The following is a 17,536-nucleotide window of genomic DNA, read 5'->3' as shown; positions in this document are numbered from 1 at the left end:
GACTGGATAGGCACCTGGCTGGGGTCTTCTGACCCCTCCCACCCCCAGTGCTCCTTCCTGCCTATAGCAGGGGGTCGGACTTAGTGATCTGTCTAGGCCCCTTCCGACTCATTGATTCTATGATCTCACATTAGAAATGCAAACCCACTACCAATTATTTTAAAGACAGTGTCAAGGCTGACAGACCACAAAGGAAGTCACAAATCCTCATGTGCAGTATTTAGGATGTACCGAAGGAGAAAAAAAAAATGACAATTATACTAGCCTTCATTTGAAGGAGTTCAGAATTGTTGGCCCCAATCCCACAAATGCCTAAAAAAAAACAAAACTACTTAGTTTTACTCCTGTGGTTTGTTTCAGCCAGAGTGCTCAGGTATATATAAAGCTAAGCACATTTTAAGTGTCTACAAGATCAAGGTCATAGAGGTGAGAACACTTGCAATGTAATCCTGACATATGCTGGAAAAGAGAAAAACTGTTAATAGTGGAACAACTAGCAGTGTCATTTTAACTTAGAAACAGAGTATTATGCTTACTTGCCCATCCTTTTTTAGTGTCACAAGATTAAGATGGCATTAGTTAGCACAAATATGACAAAGAAATAAATCATTCCTCATAAATAATCAATATACTGGGCCAAAAATGACTGAGGTGCAAGCAAGAGAAATGCCAGCAAAATCAATGGAGAAGCACCTGCTTATCTCACTCCTGGTCTTGTCTTATTATGGCAAAGTCATAATGCATCTCTGCAAAGACAGGATGTTATTTTATCTACATAGGCAATCATGTAATTAAAAAAAAAATCACAACTGGATGGGGCAAAATACTAGTAAATGCAAACTACTAAAATGAAAACCTTAAATTTAATAACAACACTGAAATTAAGCCTTCTCTATGAGCAGCTTTAGACATAGACATACTTCTTATTTCCTAAAACACAAACAAATACCTTTTAAATTTTAACAATTGCAATAACAAAAATTTTTAAGAGGCATTTGAAAACTGCAATTAGGGTTAAACTCATGGTTGGTTGATTACTAAGAATAATAAAAACAATTTAACTTATGAATACATATAGATGTATTTATATTTACTCATGGTTATATATTATAACAGAATATATAAATTCGTGTTGTAAGTACAGGGACTTAAGAATTGTGAAATGCAAGAATTAAGGATATCTGTGCAATCTTAATGCAGACCTCTTTTGCATGTGCATTAAGATTCAACCTCTAATTTCATGATCACATTACATTTTTTCTGTCCAGAGGACCCCATATCTCATTCAGTGCACAGGATGGAAGGCACTTAGTGTAATCAGGTAACCTTGTTCACTACACAGTACACTTCGATGGATACGTATCTCACATGCTGCAGAAACTGGGTGCCGCAGGGTACCACACAACATCAACACTGTTAAGTGTGCAACACTCATACATTATTCACCAGATAAACCCAGAGATTTCAGATAGGAATCCACAGTGTCAAAAGCATTTTGACCTGTTGTGGTTTTTCTGAGTTCTTTGCAACAGACAAACTGCTCTATTATTTTTTCTATAGTCAAAAACAAGTGAAAGCTCACAGCTGGCATTTGCCGAGAGATGCTTGAGTCTAACAAGAGGTGCCCTGAGTCTAAAAAGGTTGATAATCACTGCACTAAATAAATACTTAGGAGCAGGGAGGAATTCAGGAAGTGGAGAGAAGCTGACCTGGTGTGCCTAGCTGAAAGGATTCTTGAACACAAACACAAACCCCCTCCAGGTGTCAGCTACTAGCAGGGTTAGTCCCTTTAGATGGTCAATGGCTCATCTTTCTACTCTCTCCAATGCTCTGACTCATGATCATGCTCAGTCCTTCTTACACTCGTCTTACATTTCCCACTACCTTCATACTTCTTTCGCACATGTGTGATGCTGCCCCTGAATCCGCTCACTGCTTTGGACACTAACAGGTAGGTGGCTTTCTGTGCCCTGGGCACACCATGGAGATTGTCTATCTTGTCCAGTGGACCCATTCTCCTACCTAATCAACAGAAAAATCTTGCTTCAGGGCCCATAAGAGAAAGAGTCCAAACAGCCTATTAGCTAAGATGGCAACAGGATGGAAGACAATGCTGAAGATAACAATCAGTGAACAGTTTGGTACCAACTGTGCTAGATGGCAACTAATGATGACTTTAAAAACATTTAAATGGTGGACTTAGGTGTCTGTCTGCATCTTCAGACACCTAAATCGCTTTTAAAATCTTTCTCTCAGATACTAAGAATGATGAGCACCTTATAAAGGAACTCATGAACACATGAATAATTCTGTTTCCTTTCCTCCTTTGGATAGCGTCCACTAAATTAGGATGGGCCAATTATTGAACGATAAGGATAAATGTTTTGAATAGCCACCTTGTTATTGGTCTATCAGCAACAGTGAATGAGTGAGTCTGTTCCAATGCTGGATGTGCTACTGCAGTGGAGGCCAACTGTGGCGTAGAATGTAGAAGTATTATTTTGATGGGCTGCCAAAAAAATCCTGAGGAATGCAAGCACTGGAAGGGGAATCAATGATTTTGGAAAACTTCTCTCAGCCAAACCTGAATGGAATTTCATGGGACAAAAAAGGAACGAAAGAACGAACAAACAAACTTCTCTGACTTCTGACTACGGTTTTTTCTGGCCATTGAACTGCAAAAACCTGCTGCAAGCAATGAAAGTATTAATCTTGCAGCAATTTTCTGAGAATTTTTTTATGCTGGTAGATAGTATGAAACCTTATTAAGGGGATCACTACCAGCTCGCCCTATTCTATGTGCACTCAGGCATATATGTGTGAATTTATGTAGGTTCAATGTACTCACAGTGGTAGAGACACTAGGTGAATTATACAGCTCCTCAGAACTGAGAGATGAAAAAACATTTATGGTATATCAAATCAAATGACCATACACTCAGTACTTGCCAAGTGTTATAGGAAAGTGGAGAGAGACAAAATAATGGACATTAGAGACCAGAACTCTTCTGGTCAAGCAATTCCTTGAGAATAAGCCTATTCCAAGGAGGTAGACAGAGTGTATGGTATTAATCAGAGAGTTCATTACATGTTGAATGGGCCAAGGGCAGAAGTCTCAAGGAACCAGAGCTAACATTAGGAGTGCAGGTACTGGAGAGTCCAACTTAACAACTTCAGGTGGTAGTCTAAATGACTCAATAGAGTCTGCTCCAATGTGTTCTAATCAGAACGCGTTAGAGCAGATGTATAGGTAGAAGGGGTGCACTGACAGAGATTTCTGTGGCCAATACTGATAATCGATATTTAAGGAGGCATATCGGCCGATACTGATCCAAGGTCTGATGCAGCTGCCTCCACCTGCTAAGTCCAGTGTGGTGGAAGAGGATGGGGGAGGAAAGGGGCATGGGGGCCAGATCAACACCTTCCCTGCTGAGGGAGGGGTTAGGGGCAGGCACTGCCTAGGTGGAGCAGGGGTGGGCGGGGCCGGAGCTGCAGCTCCCGCCACTGCTTGTACCCTGGGAGGGCAAGGGGAGGGGGGCCGTGCCTCCAGATCCGCATGGGGTGGGGCGAGCTGCAGCCGGTCCTGCATGGGGCTCTTCTTAGCAGGGGCTGGGTTCAGAGTGGGTGCTGGCAAGGGCTATAGCCACCCAAAATTTCACCTCTGCTCTGCTCCCAGCACCATCACTGCCAGCTGCCCAGTGCAGCCTTGGCTCAATGTCCTGTCTCCACCCATGCAACTGGAAGAGGTGGGGCTGCACTGGGCGGCTGGCTATGGTGGCACTGGAAGTGAAGCAGCAGCGAAATTTGGGATGGATGCAGCACCAGCTCTGAGCCCAGCCCCCACCGAGAAGAGCCCCACCCAGACCCGCCCTGTGCAGATCTGGGGGGCACACACCTCACACCCTGTGCCCTTCCAGGGTGCAAGCAGCAGCGGGAGCCACCTCCCCCATAACAAGCCGTGGCTCTGCCCCCACTGCCCTGCCTGCGCAGTGCCTGCCCATGGCCCCTACCTCAGCATGGGGGGTGCTGATCTGCCCCTCCATACCTCTTCCTTCTACCTCACTGGACTTACCAGTTGAGGGCAGCTCTCCACACCGCCAGCTGTGCTTCTCACCGCTCGAGTGCTGTGTTGAGGCTGCATGCAGCGCAGGTATTTATTGGCCAAATTATCAGCATCAATATCCAATACAGCCAGTTTTCTTTATAGTGTTATCAATCTGATATTGGACCAATCTATTGGTGCACTTCTAATAGGTATCCAATATTCTTTCTAGCTTGAACCACAAACTAGAATAAATGTTTAGGAAATATCTAGATCAAGGGGGACAACCTGCACGGCAAGTAGCAGGCCAGAAAGGAGACAGGCAGCAGAGTGGCAGAGAGAGCAGCAAATCAGGCAGGGAGCATGGGGCAGAAAGCAGAGCAGCCGACTGGGCAGGGGAAGGGGACTGGAGTGGCACTCAAGATGGTATGGAGCTAATAGGTACCATACCTACCAAGAAGAAGGGCCCGCACTGGTTTAGATTATCTGTACAATTATCTTGCATGGAATTAATAGGCATCAATTACCCAGATCAAAAATGACACTAGAAAAACAGTATTTGGCAAGCATAAGAGACAACATGTTGATTAATGTTTTTTAAAATGCCAAATTAAACAATCTTTGAAAATGTTAGTGGCCTTTCTTCAGTCTAAAAGAAATTAAATAAGATGTATATAAATGCGTGTGTGTGTATTTTATACACACTCTATAGATGCATATATAAATAAAACACACACATATATATACACATATATACATATACACACACACACAACATGTCTATAAACAGCATTTATTTAAAATGCATATAATTAACATCAATTAGTGGTCATGGGGAATTTGTTAAACAACTCACCCATGCTTCCAGGGTCTGAAATTGTGCAGAACAATAGGACTAAATTATATAGCAGTGTACTACTTTGCTGTAGCACACACTTGCACAAAGGAGACTTCCAAGTCCCCAAAGACATACCAAATTAAAAAAATGGAGAGAAAGAATCTTACAGTTCTTTTTTTAAAGTAAAATAAGTATTTTTGTGTTTTCGAGATTAGCGTCAAAGAATATTTGATACTATCAGAGATACACAGACACAGGCTGTCATCCAGAGAGTTTCAACAATCATTGAGACTAGTGGCTTGAAATAAACACAAAACTCAAACAGGAGCAGTAAAAATCAGCAATTGCTGCCTGAATTCTAAAGGCTTTTATGCAGGCTGTTATTTTAGCCAACAATTACTGAAAGGCCATTCAAAGAACAGTTCCTACTTCCATTAGAGCTGACAACCTTTTTATAGTTTATTCTAACCACTATCAGCTAGCAGCAGCATATGACAGCATGTGATTAAAGTCATGACGATAATCACAACACTAGATGTCAGGGTATATACACAAAGTCCAGAAACAGCTGGCATGGCCCCACCTGTTCTGTGGATGTAGAATCAGACAAACCTGAAGCCCTGATTACAGCTTACTTAAAATCTAACACAGGATCCCACAAAGCAGAAAACAGTGACTTATTTGCGTATCTTGGAGATTCCATGCATACCTATATCCTATCTACCCTGATCCAAGATGACTTGAAAATGAAGATAACCCCCTGGTAATTAGACTCTATACATGGAAAATGATAACAAATGTTATCATTGATAAAATCTGTTATCAAATGATAACACTTACTATCATTTTCCCTGCAGAGAATCTAATTATTGGAGGGTCATCTTAAATCTGTCCCCCTAAAGCAGCAGCACAGGGCAAGGGGTCAGACTCTCAACCCTCCCCCTCCCCAGTCTGCCCCCCCACCTCTTGTCCCCCCTGTGACTGTGCCCTGCTTCTTGTCACTCCTGCCACTTGGCCCCACCAGCTGCCTGCCCCCCTTGTTCCCAGCCCCCTGCTGCTTATTCCCCTGTCAGGTGCCCCTCTGTGCCTTACTTCCCATGCCAATACCTTCCCCCTTGCCATCTGTTTCCCCCATCCCTTGCCTTCTGCTGTCTCTCTCTCTTCCCCACAGTGCCTGCCCCCAATCCTACCACTCCTACGCTGCTTACCTTCTGGGTAACGCTGGCTCTGGCTCCAGGGTAGTCAGGAATGGCAGTGGTCCAGGCCAGGCCTAACCAGAGAGAAGCAGGTCTGGTCCTGGCCAGGTCAGGACAGGAGGGGCTGGAGCCAGAGCCAATAGTAAGCAGCAGGGGGGGTGAGGGGAGGTGCAAGTGACTGGGGGAACAGGTGGGATGGGGTGTAGGCTGGATGGTTTCCCCCGTGCTCCATCCCTCCAAGCCACACATCACAGGTCTCTCCCATGCGCCCTCTACCTCACCCCCAATGCATGGTCTCCCCTGCACTCTCCCCACTGTGCAACCCCACTTGCCATGCACAAGCCATCCTGGCCCAGGGCAGGTGGTAGCTCAAGCCTGGGGTCGAAGCCAGAACTGAACTGCCACCTGCCCCAGGCCAGTACTCAAATCTAAGCGGAGATTCCCCACCCCACCCCTGTTGATAACCTTATTTTGAACTGAAGCAAATATTGGTTGTACCCGGCACCGGACATAGGTTTGGTACCACCAGGCTCAAGAGCCCAGGCCCTGTACAGACCTGGGCTTATATGCCAAGAGCTTGGCCTTGGCACACACATATGCCTGAGAGCCACCCTTCTGTTCTCGCCCGCCACATCTTGATTTTATTAAGCAGAAGGCTCATTGTTGCAATGAGGCTCTGCAGATGCTCTGCAGAGCTCCTGCCTTCCCTTCACCTTGTCCATGCGCCAACCAAGTACTTGAGGTCCTACAGCCAAACTTAGGTGAAAAAAACGGAAAAAGACCCGTGTACTTAATGCTGGGTCAGGACCACCAACATGGTCTCTTGGTCCTGGTTCCAGGGCCTTCAATGCAAAAGCTGCATTTCTGGTTCACACCAATGCCCTCTGGGCTAATTAACTGTCCTCTTGATACAAAAGGAAATTTTTCTTTTGCCTTCGGATCAGACTGAAAGCAATTCATTAACTCAGTCCAGCCAAGCAGTTAATACCCCACAGTCGGCTCCATTAAAGAAGAATACATCAATTGGAGAATTAACAATCAATTGGAGCCTTACTAGCTCTCTAACTCACTTGCTGACCCTGGAACCCAGCTCCTCTGAGCATTCTTGCTGGGGCCCTGTTGTGAGTGAAGAGGCCCTGGCAGTTTCATAAGGATCAGCTCCCCCACCATCTCAGTTACCACAAAGGGGTAGTTGCCAGTTCTCTGCTGTCCAGTGCACTAGGTGCCGGGTACTCCTCCAAGCTCCCAGGCTTCAGGCTGTTTCCCTCACTTGTGCTGGAAGCATTTTGTTCCTGAAGCAGCCCCTGCTCTGCTCCAGCGCTATGCTACCTTCTCACTGTACCCTCTCTCCAGCTGGCACTGGACATCCAGTTATATACAGATGTCCTGGCACTCCAGCCCATGCACAGCAAGCACAGATTTCTAAAGTTTGCCTGCTGTTGTGTCTGCTGCTGCTCTGCTGCCACTGCCAATGTTCCTACAGGTACTTAGGAAATATCTCCAGCCCTACTGGGCCATACTGTTTTTCCTGATGCTCTGGGATGTTTCCCCAAGAGTTCCCCTTCCCTGGGTTCCTTGGTGGGCTGGGTCCCAGGCTCCCACAACGATACTATAAATATTATGCTAACACTGAAATGTTCCCATTCTTTAAAATATCATTTTATACCCAATATTATTAATTCAAGTACCAAACCCAAAATATATATATTTTTGTTGCATAATGTATAAACTGCAGATGTAACCTTTAAAACCCAATTTCATTTTTGACCTGAGAGCACTGGACATACACTATGCAATGAACAGCACACATAATGGGAAATACTGAAAACGTTTTTGATTGCTATTTTACAGTGCAGAAATTTTACCTGTGTTGTTTCAAAAACTAAGCTATTATGAAAGGGTACACATGCCTCTAAAAGAAGAGAGGCATTAAATTACCAAAACCAATGGTATAAGGGTCTTGTTAGACCTTATGCTGCAAGCCAAACAAATGTTAATTGGCTTAGTGTTATTTGGCTTAGTAGAGCAGTTGCACAATAAGGCGAAAAACCTGCTCTGACTGTCCTTCACCTGCCCAGCTGTGAGTTGCCACTAAAGGCTTGGTGAGCAGGACCTGCTCGCGGCTCCAGCTGGGCATAGAGTAGACTCACCACTATGTCAGTTAGAGCAAAACCAGGGAAACCAGGGGCTCTCTGGTCTCACTGAAACTGCCACAGGGACTCTGCACTGAGAGCAGGGCCTCCAGGTTTAATCCCTGACAGCCCTGCTCTCAGTGTGGAGCCACTGTGTCAGTCTCAGTGAGACCAGAGAGCTCCAGCACTGCAGTCCTGGAGCCCTCTAGCTCTGAGCTTCAAGGGGCCTGATCCTTTTTTCTCCAGAGCTTAGGCAGTGCCTGCCCCACACTCACAACTGCTGGCAGGAGTGGAACTGGTCCATGCAGCAGCAAGAGGCACCATGGCTACAAAGCGCTCTGGTGAAAAAAGAATTGGGCTGCTCAAAGCATTATGGGATACTTGAGGACTTCAACTTGGACAGAATAGCTGTGGGAAGTGATCACACAGTAATGGACCAGCAACAACATTAGGCAGTTTGGAGATAATCCTGTACTTGAGTGGCATAACTCCAAGACAAATAACAAGTGCTTTAAACTATTTAAAAGGTGTTAACATGGAACCAGTCCAGGGGTTAAGAGCTCCAAAAGCTTCCCAAATTTACCATGTAACAAGGCCCTAACTTAATTCATAAATGAATTTGCAAAGCAAGTGAACACCTGAAAATCAATAACAATGGGAATTAAGCATCTCTGAAGAACCATTCAGTATCCTGCAGGACTGGTTTTGAGATGCACAGCTAGAAAGAAACTGGCCTGAATGCATTTAGGTCAATAGAAAACACTTGGAGGATCAAAGTCAAATCAGCTTTGTTATGTTAAATGAAATACTCATCTTTCTTTGATAACATTTGGTGCCTGACCAGCTGCTTTGAAGCTGGGACAGTTTGCCCCAGAGAAAGTGCCAAAGCAAGACAAATTGCCTCCTTCAAGTTGCATATTAAAAACCATGCAACAAATTACATTCAAGCAACATTAAGAGCTTGACTAAGAAAGAAAGGAACAGAGTTAAAACTGGCACAACTAAGGAGATTACTGTAGAATACATGTTATACAATCTCACCCACTAATTGCAGATGTAAAACCTCCTAGCACAATGGGTTGGATTAACCAGTGTATTCTTACTTTGTTTTGGATAAAAAATAACTTCATATTTCTTACTAAATCTCACAAAGTTTAATTTCTATTCCCCTATCCACTCTTTAAAATGAAAAGAGAAAAAGCCTATGACACTGACATGAATAGGGATCTTTGACTCTCAGTCTCCTTTGCACAAAACAATAAATCCCAATACTGGTTCCCAATTCACATTCTATTATTAATATAAAAATGAGTGCATATAACTATTATACATAGAATCCTAATTCTGATTTTCTGTCAATGTAAGTCATAAGTAACCATTTAAGTCAGGGATGTCAAACATACAGCCTGCAAATTTGATCTGGCCCATGGATTTACTTCATCTGGTCCAGAGAGCTACTGGCAGGCTACTGGAAGTGAGGGCATGGCCTGCCACAGAATCTGAGGCCTCTGGGTCCTGGAAGGCATGGCCATTACCTACAGGAGGGTGAGTGAGAGCTGTGCCAGCACAAAATGGCTCACCCTGCAGCTACTGGTCCCATGGCCGCTTGTCCTACTGCTGATAGTCCTGCCAATTCCACCACCACTGCCCCATGCCAGATCCTGCACAAGGAGCTCTGCAGTCCAGATGAGACACAAGGTGAGTTTGACACCCCTGACTTAAATCACCAGAATTATGCTACTTTTTACATTTGCTTGAGATCAGACTTTAGCCTAGTAAAAACAAATGCATCAAAAGCCATTAGCTTAAAAGTGGCTTTTTTAGATTCCAATGGCTCCATTATTGACAAGGGCAATAGAGAAGTAGGGGGGACATTATCTTTTCCACCTGAATTTAAAAGGTCCTCAGTGCAGCCTTATGTAATTACCTACAGCAGGGGTTGGCAGCATGTTGCAGGGGAGGGCTACTTTAATAGAGCTTTCTTCCAAGTGCAGGCTGCTTTCAAACTGGCCAGCACTATCACAGCTGGAGCCAAAACCAGAGATGAAACCACCTCTCCCATCCCCACAACAAAGCTGCCATGTCTCCCCGCTACCAGGTGGAAACTTCCCACAGTCAAAATGCTGCCAGGATCTGTAGGCCAGATCAAGAGGCTCTGAGCATTGTACGCTACTGATTGCTGACCTACATAACAAGGCTGATTTCATTTTAAGATCGCATTTTTTTAAAGTTTAATGAGCTCCTTTTAGTTTTCCTACCCTGCAAACACATTTCCAGAATATTTGATGAAGATTGCTTATGGGCAAAGATTATCTGGATCAAAGTTCAGCCATCTTTTTCCAATGTTAATCTATGACTACCATGAAACAGCTCCCACTCCCTGTCCCTCCCCATCTTCTAGCCATGTTTATGGAGTGAGGGACTACCAGCTGATATACATGATGATTACTCCACACAGTTCAGTCACAGGCTCTTGTCAGATGGGTGCTAATCGCATCAAATTGTGCAATGGTCTTGTACCAAGAATAAATAACCACTGGAACAAAACTCATTTAAAACCAGATTCTAACCACAAACTGAAAGCTAGCTCACTAATCAACTGTGTCATGTGGACATTTGTCAGGAGGAAAACTGACAAACCCTTAATTTAAACTGTGATCAATTTAACTCATAAAATGATTACTTCTAAATTCATTAAAGAAGCTTTATTTTCTTTATAATAAATTCCATGGTAAGTTGCATATTGCAATCCCATCTATTTATATCCCAGCAAAAAAGGAAGAAATTTTAAATAAAACTTACCCATTTTTACTGAATACCCTTATCCATGCTTGGATATTTGGTCCTAGCATACACAAGCAGTTCAAAGTTGTAAATGTAGATAGAAGGACTGCAAACAAAAATGTCTCAAGCACTGACCTACAAAGGAGGGTAAGAAACATAAATTAACTAAAGCAGACTCAGCATTTTTAAATTTCAGAAAAATGCCCAATTTGCAAAAAATAAGTATGCTATCCTAAAATTACTGTAAAAAAATATTTTTTCTCTCCTCAGCCCCTGGAATGCAGGAAAGAAAAGAATGAATATAATATTCCTGTATTATCTTTACCCCCTAAAGAAAATATGAAGTGTAACAGCTCATCTCAATGGTTTATTACCTGAAAGCCACTTTTTACCTTTGACCCAATGGCTTTACTTTCCTACTCCTTTCTTCACTCTAGTTTGACTTTGTGAAACAACATCATGAGATCATTCTGCATGATGTCATCCTTACTCAGCAATTCAAAACAGCTTTCCAATAGCAGCCAAGAAAGACCTCAGGGAAATTTTTCCCCAACCCTTACATCCCAAATTCTAAAATAGAAAAAGAAAAGACATAAATGTTTATACAACTACAGCAACAACAACCGTCCCAGGCATTTTTTTCACTTCACCACTTTCCACAGTTTATAAATAAAAGAATAATCAAGTGAGTTGCTTGTCTGTTTTCAATCTACATCTCTACCTCAAAATATATATAAAGAGATCGTGTCTCTATTGATACCAATAAGAATTTTAACATAAACTTCAACTGATTTAGGAGTTCACCCAAACTGTAGACCACAGATATAGTAACCGAAACACCATGTTTATCAGTAGACTGTGGACCTGGCATAGGCCTAAACTACAGATAATATGTGCTAAGGCTTATACAGCTAGAAGTGCCTAACATATAGTCAATAATCAGTAACCTGGAAATATGGAACAAGGTCCATTAGTCAATGACACCAGTACTGGGCTAAAAAATGTTTATTAGACTATTAGAACAAACCATTTATAAATAAAAGGTATAGACTAGAGGGAAAATTGAAGAACTCAGCAAATTCAAAAAGATCTGCCAATCTGTAAGCTACCTCCCTCCTGAGTGTCTCCAGCTGGTGTAGCTTGCTGTTGTGAGTAGCTACATAGGCGCTGGAATAAGTGTTTATTCTTGTACTTCTGGGATGTAACAACAAAAAAGCAGGCAGTAGATTGGTCTCTTGCCTTCTTTCTGAAATGGGTGCTGATACTCAAAAAAACTGTAACTTGTACCTTAAGTTTGTGCCTAAATGGTAATCATTAAGGGACTTGTAGCTATACCTTAATTCCATGTCTAAGTTTGCAAAAGAGGCACTGATCATACATGGGCTGTAGTCTTGTGTCTCCAGAGGCCAGACAGTCAGTCTCAAGTGTCTGGTAACAAAAGCTGTTGTACCAGCATTTGTAAGTGAAGATATGGTTTTCTTAAGTGAAGATATGGTTTTCAGACTTACTGTATTAATGGTGCTCCATAAAGGACAGTAATTCCATGAAACACTATGCAAGACATGAAGAAGTATATGCAGCATTTTAGAAACCTAGATATCTGAAAAAAGGAAAAAATAATTTAATAAAATATCAGGGTAATCATCTATATTAAATTCTACAAGTACATAACTAATTAACTGCATAATCATTTGGTTGAAACTACATATTTAATATGCAAGATGCCCTGATTATTTTAAAGTAATACCTTTAAAAAATAAACCCTTCTTGGTTTGAAATTGTTTTTTGTCTACTGCACTCTTATTACAAGTAGTACATCCAATGATTGCAATGACTACAACTGTAAAGGTAAAAGAGGAAAAAAAAGTCTGTTTTTCAGCTTGGCTCCTCTGCACATTTAACATTATTTGTTACAATCGTTCACATAGCATAAAGGGGGAGGGCAGGATCAATATAGGAAAATGCACTAGTTCGGTAGATCAGTGCTTTACCAGACATTCTGTGCACAAAAGTATTGCCTTCAAATGTCTGGCTTGTCCAAGTCTGAAAACCATTAAGTTTCCAATGAACTAGTTCTTTGGCTCAGCAACAGAGGCAGGGAAGACTTGAAAAAAAAAGTGTTTGAGCTACTTTTCTGTTCCCCTGCCCTAGTTTGGTTGGGTTCTGGATTGTGTTCCACTCGCAGTATCACAAACTGCAAACTACAATATGCAATGCCTTCTTTGAAATGAAGATGCTTGTGGGTACTGATGTGTTTGTTCAAATGATACTAAAACTGCATCCAGGCAAGCGTGGCCATGCAGTATGTGGTGCTGCAGACTACACATTCAGCTCCTCTCCACGCTACAAGGGGGCAGGATGGATTTTTTTTGACTGCTGAATATCTGCATATATCCACGGAGAAAAAAATGGAACAGTGTACTCACAGGCAACATGAACCACTCAAAAATGGAGCCAGGCCACCCAGAACCACACTGGGGATGCCAGCCAAGCTCCATGCAGCAAAATTGCCACTGCTGCAGCCCCAGGAGGCCCGTAGGACTCCAGATAAGGTTGCTTGGGACAGCCCAGTACTCACCCCAGCCTCCCCTACCACCCCTGCGGTAACCCCTTGCTGAAGCACGCATAACATGCACATTCCCCAGGGACAATGGTACAAGGTGTCCCACTGCTAGTTGTCCCCAGGGAAACAAACATCCATACATGTGTGGACGCAGCCTAACTGTCCATTTTAACTGTATTGAACATTCAAGTTTGCTAAACATTACCTTCATTCAATCATTTGTGAAGTTCTTTTAAAAATGATTCAATGCTCTTTTCTCCCTTAGATTACTGATACCTATTGACAACTTTTAGATGTGGAGAGATAACTTTATAATGCTGGCTTCAACCCTGACTCTACAATGAGCTCCAGGCATGCAGTCTTCTGTACCCACACTGACTTTTCCTAGAGTGAAGTCTGTTGGAGGTTCAAAGAAAGTCTAAAATACTTTTAGAAGATAGGCTAAGAAATACTGTATATCTGCATGCTTTTAGGTGTGAGAGAAAGTTTAGCAACTGTGAAAACTAAAAACCCATTTCAGAAGGTATTACAGTGAGCCAGAACTTCACCAACACTTGAATTTATTTTGCTCTTTCATTTTCCCACTTGGTTCTTTCAGTACAAAAAGTCATTCCTTCAGTTTTCCCTAAATGCCCTTAGTGTTAACTTAACTGTATAAAGTCTTACCTTGTGAGCAAATGAACTTCTCTTAGAAGATGGATTTGGTTTTACTATTATATATAAAAATATATTTACAGTAGTGACACAAGCAGAACAAATACACAACCAGGTAAGGTGTGTTCCCAAAACTGAGAAATTCTCCAAGAAGAAAGATGGAATGACAGTTGACAGAATAATGGAAACCACACAGAAAACGTGGGCAAAGAGGAGTTTCTTTATTTCTGTATCTTTCATTATGTTATTTGTTGAATATTCACCCTATAAAAAACAAATTTTAGTTAGTTATTAAAAAATAAGTGGTACTAGAAGGAAAATACTATTTTTCCCAGTTAACATATGTAGTAAAACAAATTGTGGTCTGTTGTTAATTAGCAAACTCACTTTAGGGGCAATCCAGATGTTCCCCTGCAAAGAAAGTTTGGGAGGGTCAAGAATTCATGTGGGTGATATCTTTTATGGAACCAACTGTATAGTTGGAAGTCATACAGAAAAGCTTTTGGGCATGAAGTATCCTTCCTCCCAGACCTGTCACACTTGAAAACTTTTCTGTATGGCCCAATAAATGTCACCCACAAAAATTCTTGCCTCTCACATTTTTCCTTGACCTTGATGGCTACACCACCACCCCAACTGTACCCCAAAAAAGTTTTGTAAATCAAAAGCCAGCAGCCAGACACCTAGTGGTTCAAAAGCTTGTTGAGCTGAACATTTACATGGACTACCTGGCATTCTTCCAATGCATTTGATTTTGAGACTAATGGCAGGTCAACAGTAAAAATACTTTGGGAAGTTTCACATACAGGCAAAGTTGCATATTGAGGGCTTATTTGGCAACCAGGAAACTGCCCAATATGCGAGGTGAACACTTAATCCCTCAGTTAGCCAATTTCAACTGCTGAGGAGCCCTGAACCTGGGGAGTTTCTGTTAATTTCAAGACTGCTATTAGCAGGTAAGGTACTTTAAGTAACAATATAACTAGCATTATTGAGGTGTGAAAAGCTGACAGCAGGCTTATCCCACAAGAATTAGCAACAGCCTTTAAATCAGCTTAAAAAGTACCTTTAATATTGAAATCAATGAAAGCTGTCAAATGGCTGCCTACCTTATCTGCCCATGTGGCAAGCAGTTTATACTGTATACAGCAATCATATGCAGAACTTGAAAACCTAACATGGTGATGTTTTTCTTCCCGTAGGCTCTCACAGAAAGAAAATGTCTAGAAGCAAAACGGAGCTGTTTTGTTCTCTACGCAAACCAAACTCACCCCCGCCCCGACCTCAGGCCACAGTAATACTGAAACATAAGTGTTAATGATTATATCCATCCTCACAGGCTGCACTAGCATGAAATGAAGGAAATGGAAAAAAAAATGTAATATTTCTCACTCCAGAGATTCTCTACTGCTTTCTGACTCTACAACAGACTTTTATAGCATGCAGTAATATTTGGTTCTGGGGGCAGGGCGTTCAGTTTTAACTATTACCATCTCCCACTCTACACAGATCAAAAGAAATCAAGAGGCTCCCCACAAATCCCCACAAATTGTGCTCAATGCTTTGGGACCACAGGTCAGAGGAGTGGCACAGAGCCTGTCCGTGTGTTAGCTCAGACCCTGGGTGCCAGGACTGGGCCCTAGGGCCCCATGCCACCACCACCCAACCCTACACACCCACATCAGGCCCTGTACCTCTGACTGAATGCACTTGGCCATGGCCTACAGGGCTCCCCACAAATCTGCAGAGAGCCCCATGGGCCAGAGGACACACTGCTGGGGATCAGATCTGGCCTGCAGGCCAGATATTCAGCAGCCAGGGACTATGGCATTAGCCCACCTGCCCTTGCAGGGAATCCTGGCAATCCCAATCTCAGTGGGCAGGACAACTGCAGGGCTGCAAGGTGCACTTGGGGTGAGGGGGAGTGAGTGGGGGAGGAACCTGCTCCGAATGCCATGAACAATGCTGTGGTTAAAAACATGAGGAAGCCCCCAGAGCTTCCCCAACATCCCTCTGATGGCAGAGTGCTGGTGTGAGGCCAGCAGCATGGATGGGCAGCCTTGCCAGGCCACAGCCTCCCAGTGCAAGGACATGGACGATGTGTACATAGGTATGCATAGGTACAGGAGCATTTGCAACTATGCATACATGTGCAGGTGTGTGTGTATGTATGTGTGTGCATGTATGTACACATATGCATGCAGGTATGTGTATGCATACATGGACGTGAGGCATGCATGTATATGCAAGTGTGTGCATGTGTATATGTAGGCAAGCAAGGTTCTTTGAGTAGATGTGATATATTTTATTAGACCAACTTATTGGTTGGAAAAACGTTTTTGGCAAGTTTTGGGGCACAGTCACCCTTCTTCAAGCGCAGGGAGTCTCTGCTGATCAGAGACTCCCCATATATATGTACACACACGTATGTGTAGCTGCATGTGTGTGTATACATACATGTGCATGTATGCAGTGTGTGTACACATATGTGCATCTGTTCAGGTGTGCAGTGTGTGCAGGTGTATATATGTGTAAGCATGTGTGTGTGCAAGTGGGTGTGGGTGTATACCTACATGTGCATGCAATCCACGTGTGCACACTGGCACGTATATGTGTGAGTATACATGTGTGCCTCCGTGCCTATGCACATGCCAGGCCAGGCCTGCATCACCACGACACTCATGTCACAGGCAGGGTACATGGGGACGAGTTGCGGGGGAAGGGAATGTCCCGGCCATTGCCCGCTCCGGTCTCACCTGCGTCTCCCCCGCGTCGCCGCTCCTCAAGCCGGAGATCAAAGGTCACCAGCTACTACCCCCTCCCCCACGGATGGCAATCCGTGCGCAAGCGCCGGCCGGTGATGGGCGGCTCGCGGCGGCCAATCCACGCGAGGGCCGGGCCGGGCCGGGGGCGGAACAGGAAGTACGCGCCGGGAAGTGAAGTTGTCAGTGTTTATTTCTTCGTCGTTGCCGCTGTTATCGCCATGGTCTGCGAGAAGTGTGAGTGCGTCGGGCCCTGCCTCCCTGTCCCGCGGGGTCGGGACAACGCTGGCTGCTATCAGCAGCACTCCCCCTCCCCCCGGGCTGCATTGGGCCTCGGGAGCCCGGCCCCGCCCCCTCGCAGCACCCAGACCGGGATTGGGACCCCTAGGACTACCAAATTTCCAGGTCCAAAAAGAGGATACCTGTCACTGGGGGGAAGGGAAGTGACATGCCCCTGCCCCTCACTGACAAGGCATACCCCTGCAGCACTGCTGCTGCCCCACACTCTGGACCCACTGACCCCAGCCCTACCAGTGCCCTTCACTCCCACCCCACAGTCCCCCAC

At 43.8% G+C, this 17,536-nt stretch overlaps 2 protein-coding genes across 4 annotated transcripts in view; one reads left to right on the top strand and one right to left on the bottom strand.

The window, feature by feature from the left end:
- Positions 1–17,035, bottom strand: part of PIGF (phosphatidylinositol glycan anchor biosynthesis class F) — a 47,792-nt gene extending 30,757 nt beyond the window's left edge. For all 3 annotated transcript variants that reach the window (XM_019549360.1, XM_019549361.1, XM_019549362.1), the window contains exons 1-4: positions 16,966–17,035; positions 14,222–14,473; positions 12,501–12,592; positions 11,011–11,127 (exon numbers count right to left, since the gene is read on the bottom strand). In XM_019549360.1, coding sequence (XP_019404905.1) covers positions 11,011–11,127; positions 12,501–12,592; positions 14,222–14,449 — 437 coding nt within the window. In that variant the 5' untranslated portion in view covers positions 14,450–14,473; positions 16,966–17,035. The remainder of the gene's footprint in view (positions 1–11,010; positions 11,128–12,500; positions 12,593–14,221; positions 14,474–16,965) is intronic.
- An 84-nt stretch (positions 17,036–17,119) lies between these two features.
- Positions 17,120–17,536, top strand: part of CRIPT (CXXC repeat containing interactor of PDZ3 domain) — an 8,236-nt gene continuing 7,819 nt past the window's right edge. The window contains exon 1 of the mRNA XM_019549365.1: positions 17,120–17,208. Coding sequence (XP_019404910.1) covers positions 17,193–17,208 — 16 coding nt within the window. The 5' untranslated portion in view covers positions 17,120–17,192. The remainder of the gene's footprint in view (positions 17,209–17,536) is intronic.

The sequence above is a fragment of the Crocodylus porosus genome, unplaced genomic scaffold, assembly GCF_001723895.1.
Source record: "Crocodylus porosus isolate Cpor-Errol unplaced genomic scaffold, CroPor_comp1, whole genome shotgun sequence".
NCBI lineage: Eukaryota > Metazoa > Chordata > Crocodylia > Crocodylidae > Crocodylus > Crocodylus porosus.
This window is presented reverse-complemented; position numbering and strand designations above follow the sequence as displayed.